Source organism: Microcaecilia unicolor, chromosome 2 (genome assembly GCF_901765095.1).
Source record: "Microcaecilia unicolor chromosome 2, aMicUni1.1, whole genome shotgun sequence".
NCBI lineage: Eukaryota > Metazoa > Chordata > Amphibia > Gymnophiona > Siphonopidae > Microcaecilia > Microcaecilia unicolor.
The window spans coordinates 267,269,006-267,288,321 of NC_044032.1; the positions used below are offsets into that span (position 1 = coordinate 267,269,006).

General features: G+C 43.4%; 1 protein-coding gene across 1 annotated transcript in view; it reads left to right on the forward strand.

Annotated features, from left to right (window-relative positions):
• The first annotated feature begins 1,022 nt into the window (after window positions 1-1,022).
• Window positions 1,023-19,316, forward strand: part of GDI1 (GDP dissociation inhibitor 1) — a 39,233-nt gene continuing 20,939 nt past the window's right edge. Inside the window, exons 1-2 of the mRNA XM_030194147.1 lie at window positions 1,023-1,203; window positions 2,664-2,771. Coding sequence (XP_030050007.1) covers window positions 1,159-1,203; window positions 2,664-2,771 — 153 coding nt within the window. The 5' untranslated portion in view covers window positions 1,023-1,158. The remainder of the gene's footprint in view (window positions 1,204-2,663; window positions 2,772-19,316) is intronic.

Sequence of the window (19,316 nt, forward strand, 5' to 3'; positions counted from 1 at the left end):
CTTCTGCCACTAAACTGACCTAAGTGACTGCAACTTCCTCCTCCTAAATGTGTTAACAAAGAGGAGGCTGGGACTCTTTGTGTTTCTCCAGTCCTTGAGAAGCACTTCTGTCACCACAGATCTGTTAAACAGACCCACCAGAACCTCTCTGAGCTCCCTTGATGTATAACATCTGATCTGGCCCATGGCTTTACTCATTTTCACTTTGGCTAGTTCCATAGACTTTCTCCCCTAAACACTGTGGCAATTTGCTTAATACTCAGCTGTCTACAATGAACAAGCGTCCTTCTCTAATCTCTTCAATCAGTTTGTTTAACATTTCTGCTTTTCACCAGCTGGGAGAGACCACTTCAAGATCCATGAGCAGCTACAAATTGGCCCTTCTTCCTTGTGGGTCCCTAAAATCTTCTGAGCAGAATTTACACGTCTCTCTTAAGCAATAGCCACAGTTCCCTCCCTGCCTCCAACAGCTGTGCATGCTGTCTTCACATTACCCCCACCTCCAGCCACTCTCGTAGTAATATTTTAAGTAATTTAATTTTGCAACTTAAGTTGGACACTGAGATTTTTTATATATTAAAACTATTTTGTTCGAAGTTTAATTGTTGTTGTAATTAAGTTGACCATGTCCCTGTGCTGTATATTGCATACATTATACCTTCACGCAATTTTCTATGAAAAGAAAGAAGAAAACATATAGCCAGAATAAAATACATGTAACGTATAATATATATGCATACATAAAATAAGTCTAATGAATACTTCTATTTGCATGCCGAAGATCACTGGCAGGGAGGTGGCAGGCAGTTCCTTGCAGGCAGCGCAGCGATCTCGGACCTGCTCACCATGGTCATCCACCCTCTTTCTCTTCATCGTTGCTGGGGCAGGGGTATGGGAGGGAAGCAGGAGGCAGGACAGTTAGAAAGATCCAGGAAAGGGATGCTGAAATGCCTTCCTGCCCCCAATCCTCCCGCCTTGGGTTATAACAGTGCAAGACGAATGCGGTACTCTTTGACGTCGCGGAGGAATTGTGCGGGTAGCTGAAGAGGTGCCGCGTCCCGAGCCATCTTTGGTCCAGTTGTCAGTAGTAGCCGCTTTTCCAGGCTTTCGCTGCAGCGCTGCATCCCTGCAGCCTCCTCTTCCGCCTTAGCAGTAAGCATGGATGAAGAATACGATGTGATCGTCCTGGGCACCGGCCTGACTGTGAGTACCCACCCCTGAAAATGACAAGCACGTTACTTCTATCTGCAGTCAGAACTCAAAGACTCCCATTGCCCCCTATATGCAACCCTTTCCCGGACTAGAGAGGGCTGGCCACATAATAAGGATGATTTAGTGGACTGGGAAATATGTGCATCAGTTTTTCTTTTGTAATGTTGCATCAGTCTGCCACTCCTTCCCGTTATGCAGGCCTATGTTTATTTTTTCCGATTTTCCTATTATTTTTAGCTGTGTGCTGTTTGGGGGGATTGCAGGGTGGAGAAGAGGGCGGTGATGATGGCGAAGGTGGGGTTGGAAGAGCTGTGCGAACTGGAGGGTTTAGTCATTTTAAAATGACTGAAAAGAGCTCGGGATTTTGCAACCTGCAGTATAACCTTTTCTTAGAAGGGGTGAACTAAAATGACACACACTGTTCCTTTTATGTAAAAGATATATATATAAAGGTGTGGATGGATGAACAGTAAAATGGAGGCTCTTGTATTGATTCACCAGTTGCTGAGGCTAGTGGTTTAATAACCCATTCTTTCTATGTTGCCTTTATTGTTTGTTTTCTGGGTGTGAGGAGGGGAAATGTAATTATGACACTGGAATCTCAATAGGAAGGCATGATTTAGGATAGGGATTAGAGATTCTACAGCCAACTCAACAACCCTCTTGTTAAATTATCAGTAGGAATATAGGGAACCATGTTTTTCCTCCACAAGACAAACTAATCTGGGTATTGTGTGGCCTTAAAACGAGATTTACATAATTCAGATCTGTGTGAATCCATGGCTAGCCATCATGTTCAACCTGTGATCTGTCATTCTGCTGTCACCGACTCTTATGTTAAGGTCTAGCATTCTGCTGTCACTGACTCTTATGTTAAGGGACTACAGAGTATCTAGCCACTCTTGTACTCGAAAGTGTGGCTGTCTTGTATTTTTTGATGGTACAAAATTTATTACCTAGGTGTGGTATAATTTGGAAGCAGAGTCCAATACCAGGCTCTGTTATTGACTATCCTTGTCTAACTGCTGGGGATTCATGTTATCTCCCTGTTCTAATCCCTGGCCCTGTCACTGATGATATGGCACTTCGAGCCCTTGTATTGCCCCGGGTCTCGTTGTTTTTCCTTTTTTAATTTGTTAATGATAAAAGTGACAATATATGACATAATATGATTCTAGTTATTAATGCCTCTGGTGGCCGCTTTCATAATTATTCAATTGTAATATGTGTATTTTTTGTTTTTTTTTAATCTTGTTTGGGTGAAAGACATGTCTAAAGTACTGTTTATATATTTTTAATGTGTATGAACATATGTGAATTTGGTCCATGTCCAGTATATCACTGAAATAGCCTGCAGAGCCTTAAGCTTGGCTCTGCCCAAACAGTTACTGAGAGAGCCTGAAGTGCATTAAGCTCAGCCCAGCAAGCCATTAATACACTGATTTTTGCAGGAATGCATCCTCTCTGGGATCATGTCGGTGAATGGTATGAAGGTATTGCACATGGACAGGAACCCATACTATGGTGGGGAAAGCTCTTCTATCACCCCCCTTGAAGAGGTAAGGAGGAGGAAAAGGGGATCTGTTAAAGGAACAGCTCCTGTATTTATTTCACAATGTTTCTTACTGATTTAGGGGGAGTAACGTGCAGAGGAAGCATCCCCAGCCTGAACGGCACATCTCGCAGCACTCGGCCTTGCTTAGATTTGGTCTTTGTGTTTGCTGTTATTGAGAATTAGTGTCTGTGCATTCAAAATGCAATTTAATTTAATTTTGGCATGTATAATCTGCTTAACCATCAATCACACATTATAAGCAGGTACTTTCTCAGGCCTAGGTGGCTCACAATCTGTTTTTGTACCTGAGGCAATGGAGGGTTAAGTGACTTGCCCAAGGTCACAAAGAGCTGCAGTGGGGTACAAACCCAGGACGCTGGGATCAAAGCCTGATGCACTAACCATTAGGCCACTACTCCACTCATGAGACTTGGTTCTCTAAAACCCATCCTATAAGAGGTACTCCCTCTATCTGGCAGTGGAAAATTACAGTACTTGGGGTAAGGGTTTATATCCCAATATGACCGATTTCTTGTACATATAGAGGCTCATTTTGTAATAGGTTGCCTAGGTGAGGAACAGTTGTGTAGCCAAACCTTAAACTTTGGAGGTGTCTGAGCCCAAACTTGGTGGGGGGGGGGGAGAACAAACCTTTGTTCCACCCCTTCTCTCTGCTCCTGCCCCATGACAATTGAGGGTGTTGGCATTGCAGCCTATGTAAAGTGCTGCTGACTGGTAGGCCAACAGTGGAGGACCTTTTCAGCCAGCAGAACTTGGGGATTCTTTCCAGCCCCAGTGTCATAATTTTGAGGGGCCCTGATCCCAAAGTGAGGGGCCTCCCTGGTGGCTATATCACTGGTGAGAAGGCTAAATAGACACCTGTTTTTTTTTTTATTTGTATGAAATACCAGTACAAATCCACACCTGCTGTGGATCAGATGTAAATATGTGCATATGCAATATTTGCGTAAATCACGACTCTGCCCATGAGCCACCCAACATCCACCCTGAATATGCCTAAAACCTATGTGGCTTAAAAGTATGCACATTTTTAAAAAATTCTTTATAAGTTTCATTACTACATTTACATAACATAAATGTTTTAAAGAGAAAAAGAAATAAAATATACATAGAATTTTTTTTTTAATTACATATGTTCGTCCACTATATAATTGGACAAGATACTAGGAAATAAAATAATAAGAAATTATCTAAACTAAGAGGGGGGATGCAAAAAGTCCGCTAGCGATTTCCAGCATTCAAACTGTAGGAGCATCCAGACTACGAACAACTCCTCCTTCATGGGATATTATAAATTCCTGCATTTTCTTTGGTTCGAAACCCCCCCACACAATTTACCACATTTAAGGAAACTAAACATCTACAGGCAAATTTTAAAAGAAAAGTCCCATTCAAGGCAAGAACTCTTGATTTCAAGCCCATAAATTGCCGCCTACTTTTTTGAGTTTCTTTATTCAGATCAGGAAATATTTGTAGTTTAGTACCAAGAAATTGGTCAGATATATGCCTGAAATATAATTGGAGTATGTTATTTCTATCAGTTTCAAAAGCAAAAGTCACAATGAGAGTTGTTTGCTCTGTTATCACCTCGAGGGAACTTTCCAGAAATTCCGTTAAATTTAATTGCTGTTGAGGGTCCACAGGAGAAGCAGTTATCCGAGTAATATAATAAGCTTTAACAATAGGTGGTAATGCCTCTTTAGGAATCGCTAGTACTTCTGTGAAATACTTCTTGAATATCTCAAATGGAGCAATCAGTGGTGACCTTGGAAATTTAAGGAATCTCAGGTTGTTCTTCCTCATCGGATTATCTAAAAATTCTATTCTTTTATCCATAATATTTCTATCCTGGATAAGGGTTCCAATGGAACTTTGTAGTTTTTTTTATTTCACTATCATGCGTATCAATTCTTTGTTCATATGATTGAACTCTCTCTGAATTATTAATTCAAAGCTGAAAATTCTTGTTTAAATGAGTTATTTACCTGAAGACACGAGGCATTCAAAGTCTGGATAGCGTCCCATAGCACATCTAGTGTTACTACCACTGGTTTTTGCATCGCCTCGAGGTCTTCGGAAGTAGTTCCCATAATTGGAGAAGACAGAGGGGTCCTAGCCTCCACTGCATCTGCTGATATTATTTCCACTGGGCTAGATGAATCGGCAGGGCCTCTCCCAGCCCTCGAAGTAGAAGTACCAACTTCGGGAAAATCACTTTGAGGCTCAACTGCCGCCATTATTCTGCTTCCTGGTCTCGGTGATGGTAGTTGAAGAAGCGGGCTTAGCGAAGCCTCTTCAATGCTGGGTTCCTCCGCAGATTGGGAGGAATCAATCAAAGCGGGCCTTTGCATACCCAGTGGTGGAGCTTTGAAATCCTCAAGCGTCGTCTGAGAGCGGGATTACCTCCGAGGTTAGGGGAGGCTTTCACCCCGGTTTTCCCTTTCCTCTTCCCCATTTGAAAAGGGGAAAAAGTACTTCTCCTCGAGGGACGCGCTAGGGGTTTCAGGAGCTCTCAAAACACGTCTCCTCTCGTGGACGCCATCTTGTCCCAATCAGTATGCACATTTTTAAAATTCTATTTTATTGAAAGAAAATAACATCTCATACAAACCAGAAACGAATCACTATACAGAATTGCAGGACTGAAGTACATATTACAAAATATAGAAAAAAAAAACCTCCCCCAGCCCCCCATAAATGAAAATAAAACAAGCCCTACCAGTCTAGGTAACTGGAGAGCTGTGTGACCCCGCTTGGGCTGGCAGCAGGGTGTGCTAGAGTCTGATTTCCAGGTGGCCTAAAGGTTCCAGATATTATGATAGATAATATGCCCTTTCCGAATAGCAGACAGCTTAGACATCAGATGGATATAGTCCAACTTCCGTAGAATAACAGGCAGCCCCAGCAGAGTGGGTTGCTTCCAAGCAGCTGCTAATGTCAAATTACTAGCAACATATACATGTACCACAAGCTTATGAATGGCTGGCTTGACTGCATAGAGCTTAAAATGTAGCAGGCAATGAGCCACTTTGAGCGGATAAGAAACGTGCGTTAAACTATTAAATTGTAACACCTTTTTCCAGTCTTGTTGCACCTGTGGGCAAGTCCACCAAATGTAAAGTATGCGCACTCTTGTCACATGGGGTAGTTTTACAAGCAGTGTTTTATGTGCCTGTAAAAAAAAAATTGATCCCTTTGGAGAACTGTTCCCATGAGTTGTCTCTTTGGGCTAGCAGATGTTTGCTACCTGTGTTCAGAGGTTTGATGTTGCTTGGACAGTCATGGATAGCATCCCCAAGGTGAGTCTCGGTGGAGATGCAGGGCAGTACAGATGAATCGGATAAGAACACAGGAGGATAGAGAGACTTCAGACCAGGCAGCTCCCTTTCTGGTTCACAAAGAAGCAGGGGTATCATTAGCTGTGGGTACCTCCTGACACTCAAATCCTGGAGCTTTAAGTACACTAGTACTCCATTCCCTTTCCTCACAGAACTTCGCTCCAGCAACTACTTACTACTACTTAACATTTCTAGAGCGCTACTAGGATTACGCAGCGCTGTACAAATTAACAAAGAAGGACGGTCCCTGCTCAAAGGAGCTTACAATCTAAAAGACGAAATTTCAAGTTGGGGTAGTCTAGCTTTGCTGAGTAGAGGTGTAGTGGTTAGGTGCCGAAGGCGACATTGAAGAGGTGGGCTTTGAGCAATGATTTGAAGATGGGCAGGGAGGGGGCCTGGCGTATGGGCTCAGGGAGTTTGTTCCAAGCATGGGGTGAGGCGAGGCAGAAAGGGCGGAGCCTGGAGTTGGCGGTGGTGGTGAAGGGTACTGAAAGGAGGGATTTGTCTTGAGAGCGGAGGTTACAGGTAGGAATGTAAGGGGAGATGAGGGTAGAGAGGTAAGGAGGGGTTGCAGATAGAGTGCATTTGTAGGTGAGTAGGAGAAGCTTGAATTGTATGCGGTACCTGATCGGCAGCCAGTGAAGTGACTTGAGGAGAGGGGTGATATGAGTATATCGGTCGAGGCGGAAGATAAGACAAGCAGCAGAGTTCTGAACGGACTGAAGGGGGGATAGATGGCTAAGTGGGAGGCCAGTGAGGAGTAGGTTGCAGTAGTCAAGGCGAGAGTGATGAGAGAGTGGACGAGAGTTTGGGTGGTGTGCCCAGAGCAGGGGCGTAGCCAGACAGCCAATTTTGGGTGGGCCTGAGTCCAAGGTGGGTGGGCATGGAATTCATGCTCCCCCGTCCCTAGCCCCCCTCTGCTCTGATTTTCTCTGCTCTTTGTCCCTCCCTCCACCTGCAAGCCCAAAATATTAAACACCTGAGCAAGAAGGGATCTAAAAAACCCCGCCAGCTGAAGATTTCCTCTTGCTCAGGCAGTCAGCGCTCTTCCTAACAGCAGCCAGCAGCACTTTCCTTGAGCTGATGCCACAGCCAGCAGGCTGTGCATGCATGAAAACTAAGCATGTGCAGAGGTGTCAGCTTGAGGCAAATTCTGCCAGCTGTGGTTTGAAAGAGCACCAGCTGCCTGAAGAGGAGGAAATCTTCAGCTGGTGGGGTTTGAGGATCTCTGAGAGCCACAGCAAGAATGCCAAAATTTTGGGTGGGCCTGAGTCCAAATAGGATGGGTCCAGGCCCATCCATGGCTACGCCACTGGCTCAGAGAGGAAAGGGCGAATTTTGCTAATGTTATAGAGGAAGAAGCGACAGGTGTTGGCTATCTGCTGGATATGTGCAGAGAAGGAGAGGGAGGAGTCGAAGATGACACCGAGGTTGCGGGCAGATGAGACAGGGACGATGAGGGTGTTATCAACTGAGATGGAGAGTGGAGGGAGAGGAGAAGTGGGTTTGGGTGGGAAGACAATAAGTTCGGTCTTGGCCATGTTCACCCAGACTTTTCTCCCTTAACCATTCCAGTGTTCCTGGGCTGGTGCGTGAAAACCCCACACTTCCTCCTTCAGCATCGTGGTTCCTGCAGAAGCACTGTTTGAGCCAGGTGGAGCTCTGAAGAACCCCAAGCAGTTCAAGTAGGAACCAGATGACTGAAGGAGGCAGCTATGAGAAGCCATCACAGTGCAGGAAGAAACATGGGATTTTTTGAATGCTAGACCAGGTGCAGAGGGTGGCTGAATGGGGGGGGGGGGGGGGGGGGGGGGGGGGAGACACTCCTGTGCCTTGTGCTACCACTGAAGCCTCTGGGCCTGCATTCTGGAAACTTCCAAAGCTGCTGCATGGAGACCAACTTGGAGACTGCGATAGCAAATAAGAGGGAAGATGAGGGAGAGACGCTTTGTTTGGGTTTTTTTTTTTGCCTGGTCACACGTGTAGTAGCCTGTTAAGGGAGGCAGTGAGACACTTTGGGGAAGGGTAAAGGATGTAATAGGAGAAAAGAGGGAGACGTGAAGCACCCTGAGAATAGAGGATAGATGGAAAAGGTTGGATGGAGGATACTGCTTCTTTGTAGAGAGTGGATGGACAGAGAGGAAGTGGAGGCAAGCAAGGATGGGAGAAAGGTGTGGTGACGGGAATAGAGAAGACTAGAGGCAGAAAGAGAGGTGTGTGGGCCTGGGATATGAGCAGGGGCAGACTGATCATTGGAACAGGGCAGTGCTAAAGGGTCCACCGCAGAAGGCGGCCCGCTTTTCGCTAGTTCCATCTAATTTAATCACTTTTGATAGGTGGTTAGGGGCCCATGTCCCTTACTTCCTGAGGGCTGAGAACACTGTCAGGCCACCCCTAGATGTGAGGCAGAGAGGTGGCAAGGAATAGAGGGGAGAGCGTCGGGTGACTGAGATAGAGTGAGTCAGGCCAGAGATGCTTAGCTATAGGAGGGGAGAACTAGAAGTATTCTCGAGGGAACCTAGATTTGAAGGAGAAGTGCAAGTGGGGATTGGTAGGGAGGGGAGTGCCAAGATTGTCAGATTGGTGGGTAGGGGAAAGAGAGTGGGCAGATCCAGATTTGATGGGGGTCTCAGATAGTTGGGGAGAGCGGGCACTGAGAGATTGTATGGGGATTGGATGGAGGGGGGGGGGGACCTGAGGATTAGAAAGAGCAGAGACTCAGTTTGGGTAGGAGGAGAGTGGGAACTCGCGGAAACTGAGTAGGTATTTGGTGGGATAGTAGGGAGTCAGTAATTGAATGAGGGGCAGGAGTGTGAGCATGAATGTATTAGATGGACTGGGAGATAAGACCACGGATATATTGGAGGGACTGGGAGATATGAGCTCAGGCTAGGGGTTAAGATGGGGTGGGAGAGAGGGTTAAGAGTTGAGGTAGGTAAGAAGAACCTGGAAGACTAGGGAATTGGTAAGAAGTAGTGGAGAGGAATGAAGACTTGAGACAGAGGAAAAGCATGGGCCTGTAAGGAGGCCAAGAGGGTGGAAATGGGACTGGAAGCATAATAAAAGATGTAATGGCAGGGTGGGAATACAAGACAGAAGAGAGTGACTGGAGGCAGGGAAGAGAGTGAGTGAAACGAGGGACTGGGGTGAGTCAAGAGATGAGGGATTAGAAAATAGTAGTTAAGGGCTGAGGGGGCTAATGGAAGTGGGGGAGTTAAGATGGGGCAAAAGATACAGGGGAAAATAGTATGGAGTGAGAATACAGGGAGGAATGGGAATACAAAGGAGGGACCAGAAAGCAACAAGATGAGCTGGAAAGTGAGTTGGAGATGGAAGGTAGGTGAGAAGTTAAAGGAGAATGAGAAGTGGGAAGGAGTGGAATCTGAGTTGATAGAGAAGAAAATAGATAAAAGGGGGAAAACAAATTGATGTTTGGGACAAAAGTAGGGAAGGTGAAAAGAAACTGAAAATGGAAAAGAAGTGAGGGGAAAAGTAAGGGGGAAAAACACACACACTTGGGTCATTGTTATGACAAATGTTTTCTTGCCCATTCTCCCATAAAACAAATATCAAAAAGAAATAATACATCAGCAGTATCCAAATCAGTTCAATGCCCAAGAAAGAATCCTATCTAAAGAATAATCCACCCCATTCTGTATTAGAAGTTCTAGAACCTAATACAGTTCCAACCTTCAGCCCTGTATAGCTAATTCAGTAAATGGGGAAACAGATTTTCAAAGCTTTCCTGAGTTTGGAGAGATCATTCAGCACACGGAGGCAACTTATTCCATCACTTCAGAATAAATAAAAACACTTTCACATGCGTTCACTAATCTCTGATCTTTTTGTGGTGGTGACACAAAGACCCTATTACTCAGACTAAGACTCTAGAATCAAGGCTTTGAAGTGGGCTCTTTAGAGCGTTGATTTTTCAACCTTTCATCTCGTGGCATGCTGACGAGGAGCAAAAATTGTCAAAGCACACCATCGTTTTTTTTAAGGAAATATATATTATATCATTTAGCAAATGAATATTAAAATTTCAATAATTACATTTTTAATCCTTCTGTGAGGACACAAGTTGACAAAAAGGCAACAATACATTTCAAAGATAACGAAATTAGCCACAAATAACATGTATTCAAAAACATGGAAGGCACCATTCAAAAAATGTTCTGATTCTTGTGCCGTCTGAGCTATAGCTAAATAACTCTTCTCCAACTAAGCACATTGTGAAATACAAAACCTGAAAAGAATCCTAACGTTCATGAATAAATATGTCTTACATCAGCACTAATTTCTATGATTCAAATAGCAAGAATCCTACATATGAATAGGCAGCACTACAAATATTACACGGGGCCCAAAAATACCAATACACCTCCTGGTAAAAGAACAAGTGAGATAGCTACAGAGCTCTACACAGAAGCTACATGCCCACAGAACCCATACCTCAGTCCAGGGCCGCCGAGAGACTGGGCCAGGCCTGGGACAAGGCCGCCCCTGGGCTCCCCTCCGTCCGCCGCCGGGCCCTTGCACTATATGTAGATCCTTCAAGAGGTAGTGTGTCATGATTTAGGCTCTACACCTTTTCTGATGTTTTGGTGCCACCTCAGTAAGGCCAAAACACAATCTCTCCACTGCAAAACACTATACACAAACTTGTGCAAAAACCCACTCATAACCTTACCCATAACAGCACTAATTCCAAGGACAGGACGAGCTACAACCTTATGCGTGGAAAGGCAGCACTATAATTACAGCGGGCTCTAAAACACCAGTACACAACCTAATGGAAAACAAAACAAAAAGGGCTGCAAATACTACACGCTAGCAGAATACTGTACCTTGATCACACATGAAAAACACATGACAACAGATATGACACAAGGAACTAGAAATAAAAAAAAATATGAAGGCAAAATACTGAACTAGAAAGCTACCTCAAGAAGTCAGACTCAGCATGCAGCAATACTAGAAAAATTGAAATTTGCATGAAAAATATCACAGATACACATTTCCAAAAGCTGACATATTCCAATTAAATAAAACACTTTTTTCTACCTTTGTTGTCTGATCATAGTTTTTCTATTCGCTTTGATCCCGTCTTCTGTTTTATGCAGTGTCTTCTTTCCATTTGCTATTTTTTCTTTCACCATGTCCACCATCCTCCTGTGTCCTTATGCGTCCTGTCTACTATCTGTAGCCCTGTCCCTATCCTTCCTCAAGTTTCGGCGTCTGTCCTGAAAGTGTTCCGATCCAGCCCTTAAAATTCAGCAATTTTCCCTCCATCCATATCCAGCATTTCTTCACTCCCTTCCCCTCCATCCGTGTGCATCTCCTTCCTTTGTCTTTCCTTCCCTTCCCTTCATCCGTGTCCAACATTTCTTCTCTCTTCCCTGCTCTCCACTCCATTCATCCGTGTCCAGCATTTCTCCTCTCTTCCCTCCACCCGTGTGCATCTCCTTCCTTTGTCTTTCCTTCCCTTCCCTTCATCCGTGTCCAACATTTCTTCTCTCTTCCCTGCTCTCCATCCATCCGTGTCCAGCATTTCTCCTCTCTTCCCTCCCCTCCATCCGTGTGCATCTCCTTCCTTTGTCTTTCCTTCCCTTCCCTTCATCCGTGTCCAACATTTCTTCTCTCTTCCCTGCTCTCCACTCCATCCATCCGTGTCCAGCATTTCTCCTCTCTTCCCTCCCCTCCATCCATGTGCATCTCCTTCCTGACTTCACTCCCCTCCATCCACCCATATCCAGTAAATTTCCTCTCTCCCCTGCCCCCTCCAATCATCCATCCATGTTCAGCAGTTCTCCTCTCCCCCCTGCCCTGCCCTCCTGTCCAGCGATCTCTTCTCTCTCCCCTCTGCCCTGCCCTCTTGTCCAGCAATCTCTTCTTTCTCCCCCTGCCCTCCCCTCCCTCCGAGATCCAAGGCCCCCCTCCGTCCCTCCCTCCGTCCAAATTTCAAAAGCGATCTTCTTACTTCGTCGGGGATACGGCGACAGCAACACATAGTGAAAAGCGTGCAGGCTTGCGCTTCAGCCTTCCCTTGTCTGTCTGTCAGCTCTGGTCCCGCCCTTGTGGAAACAGGAAATGAGGGCGGGACCAGAGCTGAGAGACAGACAAGGGAAGGCTGAAGCGCGAGCCTGCACGCTTTTCACTGTGTGCTGCTCTCGCAATAACCCCGACGAGGTAAGAAGATCGCTTTTGAAATTCGGAGGGAGGGACAGAGGGCAGGCCCTGGGAGTCGGAGGGGGAGGGACTGAGGGCGGGCCCTGGAACTCGGAGGGAGGGGTGAGCACCTATGGACTCGGCGCCTATGCATGCAAAGGACATGCGGTGCCGGGCCCCCCTGGCGGCCCTGGCCCGGGGAATTTTGTCCCCCCTGTCCCCCCCTCTCGGCGGCCCTGCCTCAGTCACACAAAACAAAGACAGACCCTCATCAAATACAGAATGAGATCATAAATTAGAAATAGAAATATAAAAACAAAAATTGATCTGGGAACCCCAATAATTCAAGCTAAGCATATACCACAACATGAGAGAAATAACAGAAATGCATTTCCTCATAATACAAAAACATCCACGATGTACATTTCCTAAACTAACATTGTTAAGCAATTCATAGTAAAACACTTTTTTCTACTTTTTGTTGTAGGGACATTTTCCCCATCATATTTATTCTAATTTTTCTTTTCTGCTTTCCTGTCTGTATTCTCCTCTTGCCAGGGGTTGCTGTCTATTTCTCATTTCTCTTTTCTCCTCCTCTCTTGTTCCATTCCCTTATTACATCAGTCTCTGACATGTTGATATTTTCTGTTTTAATACTTTCCTTCCTTTCTTTTTCTATCAACTCAAGATTCCAACTGCTTTCTCAGCCCGCAGTACTCTCATCTATTTTTTTTTTTTTACTTTTTAAGTACTTATCAACTTTCCATATCCTTCTCTCACCTCCTAGCTCTCCCAGTTCATTCCTTCCCCTTCCTCCTAATCTCTTTTATCTTTCCTCTTCACCATTGCCACATTTTTAGCCTCTCTACGTATTATCCTCCTTGACACCCCCCCCCATGACCTCTCCCTCATAGTTCCCCCTCATGCCCAGTTTCTCTCCTTCTATTCTGCATTTGTTGCCCCCCCCCCCTTCCTTCATTGTAGCCTGACATCTGCATGTTTCCTCCCTTCCTTTCTGCCCCTGTGACCCCAACATCTTTCTCCTTCCCCTTTACCTTCAGGTCCATCATTTCTTTCTTCTCCACCCCTTGAGTTCATCACTTCTTTCTTCCATTCTCCCCCTCCCTGGTCCATGGGTTTTTTTTTCTTCCATAACTCCCCTCCAATCCCTAGGTCCAGTATTTTTCTTTTTCTTTCTTCCTTCCTTCCTTTCCCTTTCCTTCCCCTTTCCTTCCTTGCGGTTCCAGCATTTGACTTTTTCTTCCTTTCTCCCAGGTGCAATCTCTCTCCCTCTCTCTGTCTGCAACCCCCCCCCCCCCCCCCCCCCCCACACACATGATCCTCCTCTCCTAATCCCATACCAGTCAAACAGTGAATCTGAGTTTTGTGATCTCCTCTGGCTTGTCTGCATATAACTACAGATGTCAGAACTGTCTCCATGTGGTGATCAATTACTTTTGATCACCCAGAGATTATTGTAATTTGAAGAGAATTGTGCTCGTGACCATCTTGGACTAAAATGGCAAATTTGAGATGATGTGAAAACTTTCAGGTTTCAAAGGCTCAAGTGAGAGCTTATTGATTTATTTGTGTTTGATAATACCATAATTCATTAATAATATCAAAGCAGTCCATAATAAATATAGCTGCAAGATTGGTCATTATGTAGAACCCAAGGGAAATAGAGGCTAAAAGTATAACAGTGTAGGCCCCAACAATACAATAGAGAGATTATAGATAAGAAGGAAGAGATGTGGTTTGCAATCTATGTTTGTACATTTTAGGATGGAAAACAAGAACCCAGGGCACCTGCCAGGCAAACCTCATCCTTTCCGGAAAAGAAAGGGGGAAGAGCCATGTCTTAACTCCAGTCTTGAACCTGAGATAAGGCGTCTCCATCCTTAAGTTCAGGGGATAGAGAATTTCAAAGTGAAGGAGCCACATAGCAGAAAGAGTGTCATATAAAGTCAGGCTGATTTTTCTTTTTTTTTTTTTTTTTTGGGCAGTGGAATGCAGAGATTACTTTGTAAGGATCTAAGTTTTTGGGAGGGGATGGGGTAAGGGATGAGCAGGGTTTGTTTATTTATTAAAAAAACGTATATTCCGCTCAATCCATATTTCTTAGTGGATTACAAATTTTCCTACATAATATAAAAACAAACCAGACTCAACATCATAAAATAAATCGCTGAACCAGTCCAGATCTTCATTCATCACCTCAACTATAGCCTTGCATAAACAGTTTTCAGTTCCCTCTGAAATTCTTTGAACTCTGTAATTAAGTCTGAGGGGTGACCCCATTCCAATATATTGGGCCAGCAATATAAAATGTCTTTGTTTCTGTACTTGTCTGATCGCTCATATGATGAGATGGAATATCGAGCAATTGCAATTCCTGAGTTCTTGATCTTAAAGGCCAATTTGGTTGATAAATATGAAGTCTAGTCACAAGTATCTCTGAGACTTGTTGTGTCACCAAGAAAATGGTTTTAAACTGGACCCTATACTCGATAACCAATGTAAACTTCTGAACACTGGAGTGATGTGTTCAAAGCTATTTGTCCGTGCCAGAACCCTAGCTACTGAGTTTTGAGCTGTTTGTAATTCTTTAATCGGGGTCTTTGAAAGTCCAAGTAATAATTCATAATCAAAACAAGGAGTAATTAAACTCTGCACAACAGTTCTAAAATTATGCTGACTCAATGAGTTCTTCAATCTTCTCACTAGCCGTAATTTTAAAATAAACATCTCTAATAATCTTCAACGCATGCACTCTCATTGTCAGACCATCATCAAGCATTGACCCCCAAATCTGTTTCCAAACAGTAGATATTAATTATCATAATGAAAAATTGTGGGAATATCAGGTGACTCATAAGTTGTCAACAATAAAATCTGAGTAGTGTTAATATTCAATTTCAAACTGTTTGCAGACATTCAACAATTCAGAGTGCATGATTAATTTCAATTCATCAGATGTATCTTGAACACTTTTCTCAAATGGAATTAAAAATTGTATGTCATCTGCATAAAGTCTGAATTGAATTCCAGAACAATTTAACAATCTACAGAGAGGTATTAAAAAGAATAGCAGATGAGCACAATCCTTGAGGGACCCTTCTTTCTAAGAACCTACATTTCAGCTACCATATCCATTTACATACAGTCTAGAACAGGGGTTCTCAACCCAATATTTGTGACACAACCATCCAGTCAGGTTTTCAAGGTATCCATAATGAATATGCATTAGAGAGATTTGCATGCACTGCCTCCATTATATGCAAATCTATTTCATGCATATTAATTGTTGATATCCTGAAAATCCGATTTACTGGGTGTGTGTCGAGGACTGGGTTGAGAACCCCTGTTCTAGAAGGATCTACTGGATCATCTGTTTTACTGTAATGTTCATACCTTATATATGAACAAATAGTAAAGCTGATCACACACACACAAAAAAACCCTCCTGCCTTAAGTCATGTTATATATTCTGTATCCCCTTCCTTCCCTTCCTACCCCTCTCTATCCATAACACCAATAAATAGTAGTGATAGCCATGTAAAAACATAAGAGAATAGACCCCCCGGGGATGTTATGGCACATCTGAACCTTAAACCAGAAGGGACTTGGACTGTTATAGTCCCTTCCTTAGTAGACTTCTCTAGTGATTGTTGTAAGTCACTCTCTGCCTACCCTGTGTACCCCATCCTCCCTCCCTCCTGGGCACCCAAATGTACTCATAGCATTCTAGAATCTTCCTCCCAACGAATTAACCACTAAGCTTCTTACTGTCTGGGATGGAGATATTCAGACTTGTAAAAATGGTTTCTTCTTTCTAGGAGATTGTTTAGCACCCTGAAGCTCCAGAAAAATGAATGCATGCACGTTATTCCTCTTCCCAAAAAGAGGGTGCGGAGTTCTGTGTTCACGATCCCAGTGTACATTTTAAAAGCAATTGCTCTTGTTTTCTGAATAAATAAATTAGCCCCCAATGACTCCCAAATCATTTCCCTTCTCCAGCACCTAGCCCAAAGGAAGATATTTAAAACCTGATCTAGAATGTTCTGCAAATATTGTATAACAGAACCTCAAAATCTACAAACTTTGGGACAGCACCAGAACATATGTCCTAGATCATCATTTAGGACAATCATAAGGATCCACCCAGCCTGCTCTAAATGCTCTGACTGAGGAAAAGTAAGCTCTATGGAGTACTTGGAACCAGTATTCCCTGTAATTGGCACTGTGCAGTACATTTGGGATTCTGGGAACAATCCTTCCTATATCACTATTCCAAGAATTGATCCCCAACTCCTCTTGTCATTGAGTTATCAGTTCCCTATACGTTTTAGCTGGACCTAACATAGAGATAGCTTTATACAAGGAAGGCACCGAAAGAGGGTCAGGCTTTCCTCTCGTAAAATCTCCTGTACTTTGGAATTTCTACCATTAATGCCCTGGAGTTTAATGAATGAACGTAATGAGACAGTTAATAATATGCATAGTTGTCTGCCGGGCAATTCCCTGCTTATTGCCATATGGTTTCCGAAGATAAAAGCTGGCTGCCTTCTTGAATCATATGATCCGGCAACAAGATTCCTTTTGCCTTTCACCTAGTAAAAACTTTCATATTCCGGGGAAAACTCTGTGTTGCCTACCAACGGAAGGAATTGTGAACATGTGGAGTCGATACCTCCGAGATTATGCAGCAATCTCCAAACCTCACAGGGGGGCCAGAAAAATATACTATTCCTTAGAGACTGTGGGAGCTTTCCTTGCATGGCCTGAAGTAAGTAATTGCAGATACCATGGAGAGAAATGCTCCCTCTCCATAATCACAATGAGAGTAACTATCAGTATCGTAAATACAATCATTTAAGTGATGCAACAAACATGCCCAGTTTTATTTTTGAAAAATTGGTAACCCTAATCCCCCCCCCCCCAACCATTTTCCCACCAGAAAATCAAATTGCATCTTCTTCCCTGCCCGACAAAATCTCCCTAATTCACATCTTAGAATACATAAATCTTTACATAAAATATGGAAGAGTCCTCAAAACATAAAGCCATCTTGGAAACAAGGTCGTACAGTTTAACGCTGTTCTGTGTGATAGTGATAATGGAAGGCTCTGCCAAATTGTTTGGTGGTTTGAAGCAAGCGGGAAATGTTTCTGCTATATAAAGTTCAATAGTGGACGTTGTCAACTGAATGCCTAGATAAGTAAAAAGAAAAAAAAATCAGCCCAGCATAATGGAAAATTCCCCCTCCAATTATGACGCTTGGTATCATCCATCAATAAAGCTTCTGACTTATAAAATTTCAATTTAAATCCCAAGAAACTTCTGAACTCCCAGAAACTTTCCATGAGTTTGTAAGGGGTTTTCAGGAGACATCAGGTGGACTAAGAAATCATTAGCAAAAGTCCATTTGGGATAGAAAAGTACCTGCAAAGATAGTATACAATAATAAAATGTATTGATAACCTGCACTATCATAAAATTCTAAGCGAGGAACAAAATTGCATATATATGTAAACTGCTTTGACAGTATGTACAAAAAGTTAGTATAAAGTGTGGAATAATATGCACTCCCCTAATGTCTAAATTATTCTGAATTTCTTGGATTAGAGGATCCATCACAAGTATGAACAACAACAGGGACAGTGGGCAACCTTGTCTGGTACCTCTGGAAATGGAAAATGAGTCTGAAGAGGAGAGGCATAAAAAGCTTGTACTGCCCTGATTTAAAAAAAATATATATATCTCCCAGCCCGTACCTCTGCATAACTGTAGACATAAAATTCCAGGAAATTCTGTCAAAGGCTTTTTCTGCATCAAAAGTAGAGGAGTGTGGTAGCCGTGTTAGTCCACTCTTAAGGTTATCAATAGAAATCAAACAAAATAAAACATGGAAAAGAAAATAAGATGATACCTTTTTTATTGGACATAACTTAATACATTTCTTGATTAGCTTTCAAAGGTTGCCCTTCTTCCTCAGATCGGAAATAAGCAAATGTGCTAGCTGACAGTGTATATAAGTGAAAACATTCAAGCATTACTATGACAGTCTGACAGGGTGGGAGGATGGGGGTGGGTAGGAGGTATGCATGGGGACATCAAAGCATATCATTGATATTCTAACAGGGTGGGTGTGGATAGGTGAGGGGAGGGTGATCAACAGAGACATACAGCTTTATGGTTTATAATGGGCTAGGAACCCCAGATCCTTGTTAAGTCCTTTCTGTTGGGTGTTAAAATATTTAATCATTCTGACTTCAAAGGTTTTACGTTCTTGCATCAAAACTAATCAAGATGAATGGTAACAATTTGCCATGGACCACCTCAAAGTTCTGGACATTGTTGGGTCACCTATTGTAAGTGGAAGCACCGAGCCAAACGGTGCACTAGAACCTTTGCCAATAATTTTAGTCTTCTGTTCAATAGAGATATAGGTCTATATGATTCAGGTTTCTGGTGGCCCTTACGTGGGTTAGGGTGGACTATTATTTGTGACAAGTTCAAAGTCTCATGTAATTTCTTATGAGTTAGGATTGCCATAAACATTGCTTATAAAAAAGACACAATATGGTCTTGTAAAATTTTATAAAACTCCATGTGGAAACAGTCTGACCCAGGCACTTAATGACAATGACTGTCTCACTGCCCATTCTTCTGAGACGGGACATTCCACAATTGTTTTGAAAGACTGGTCTAAGACGGAAAGATCTATACTGATTTTGCTATCCACCCCCCACCCCCAAAAGTATTATATAAGGCTGGGTAGACTTATACAGTCTGTGCCAGAGCCGGTGGTTGGGAGGCGGGGCTGGTGGTTGGGAGGCGGGGATAGTGCTGGGCAGACTTATACGGTCTGTGCCCTGAAGAACACAGGTACAAATCAAAGTAGGGTATACACAAAATTAGCACATATGAGCTATCTTGTTGGGCAGACTGGATGGACCGTGCAGGTCTTTTTCTGCCGTCATCTACTATGTTACTATGTTATAATATTGAGGAAATCT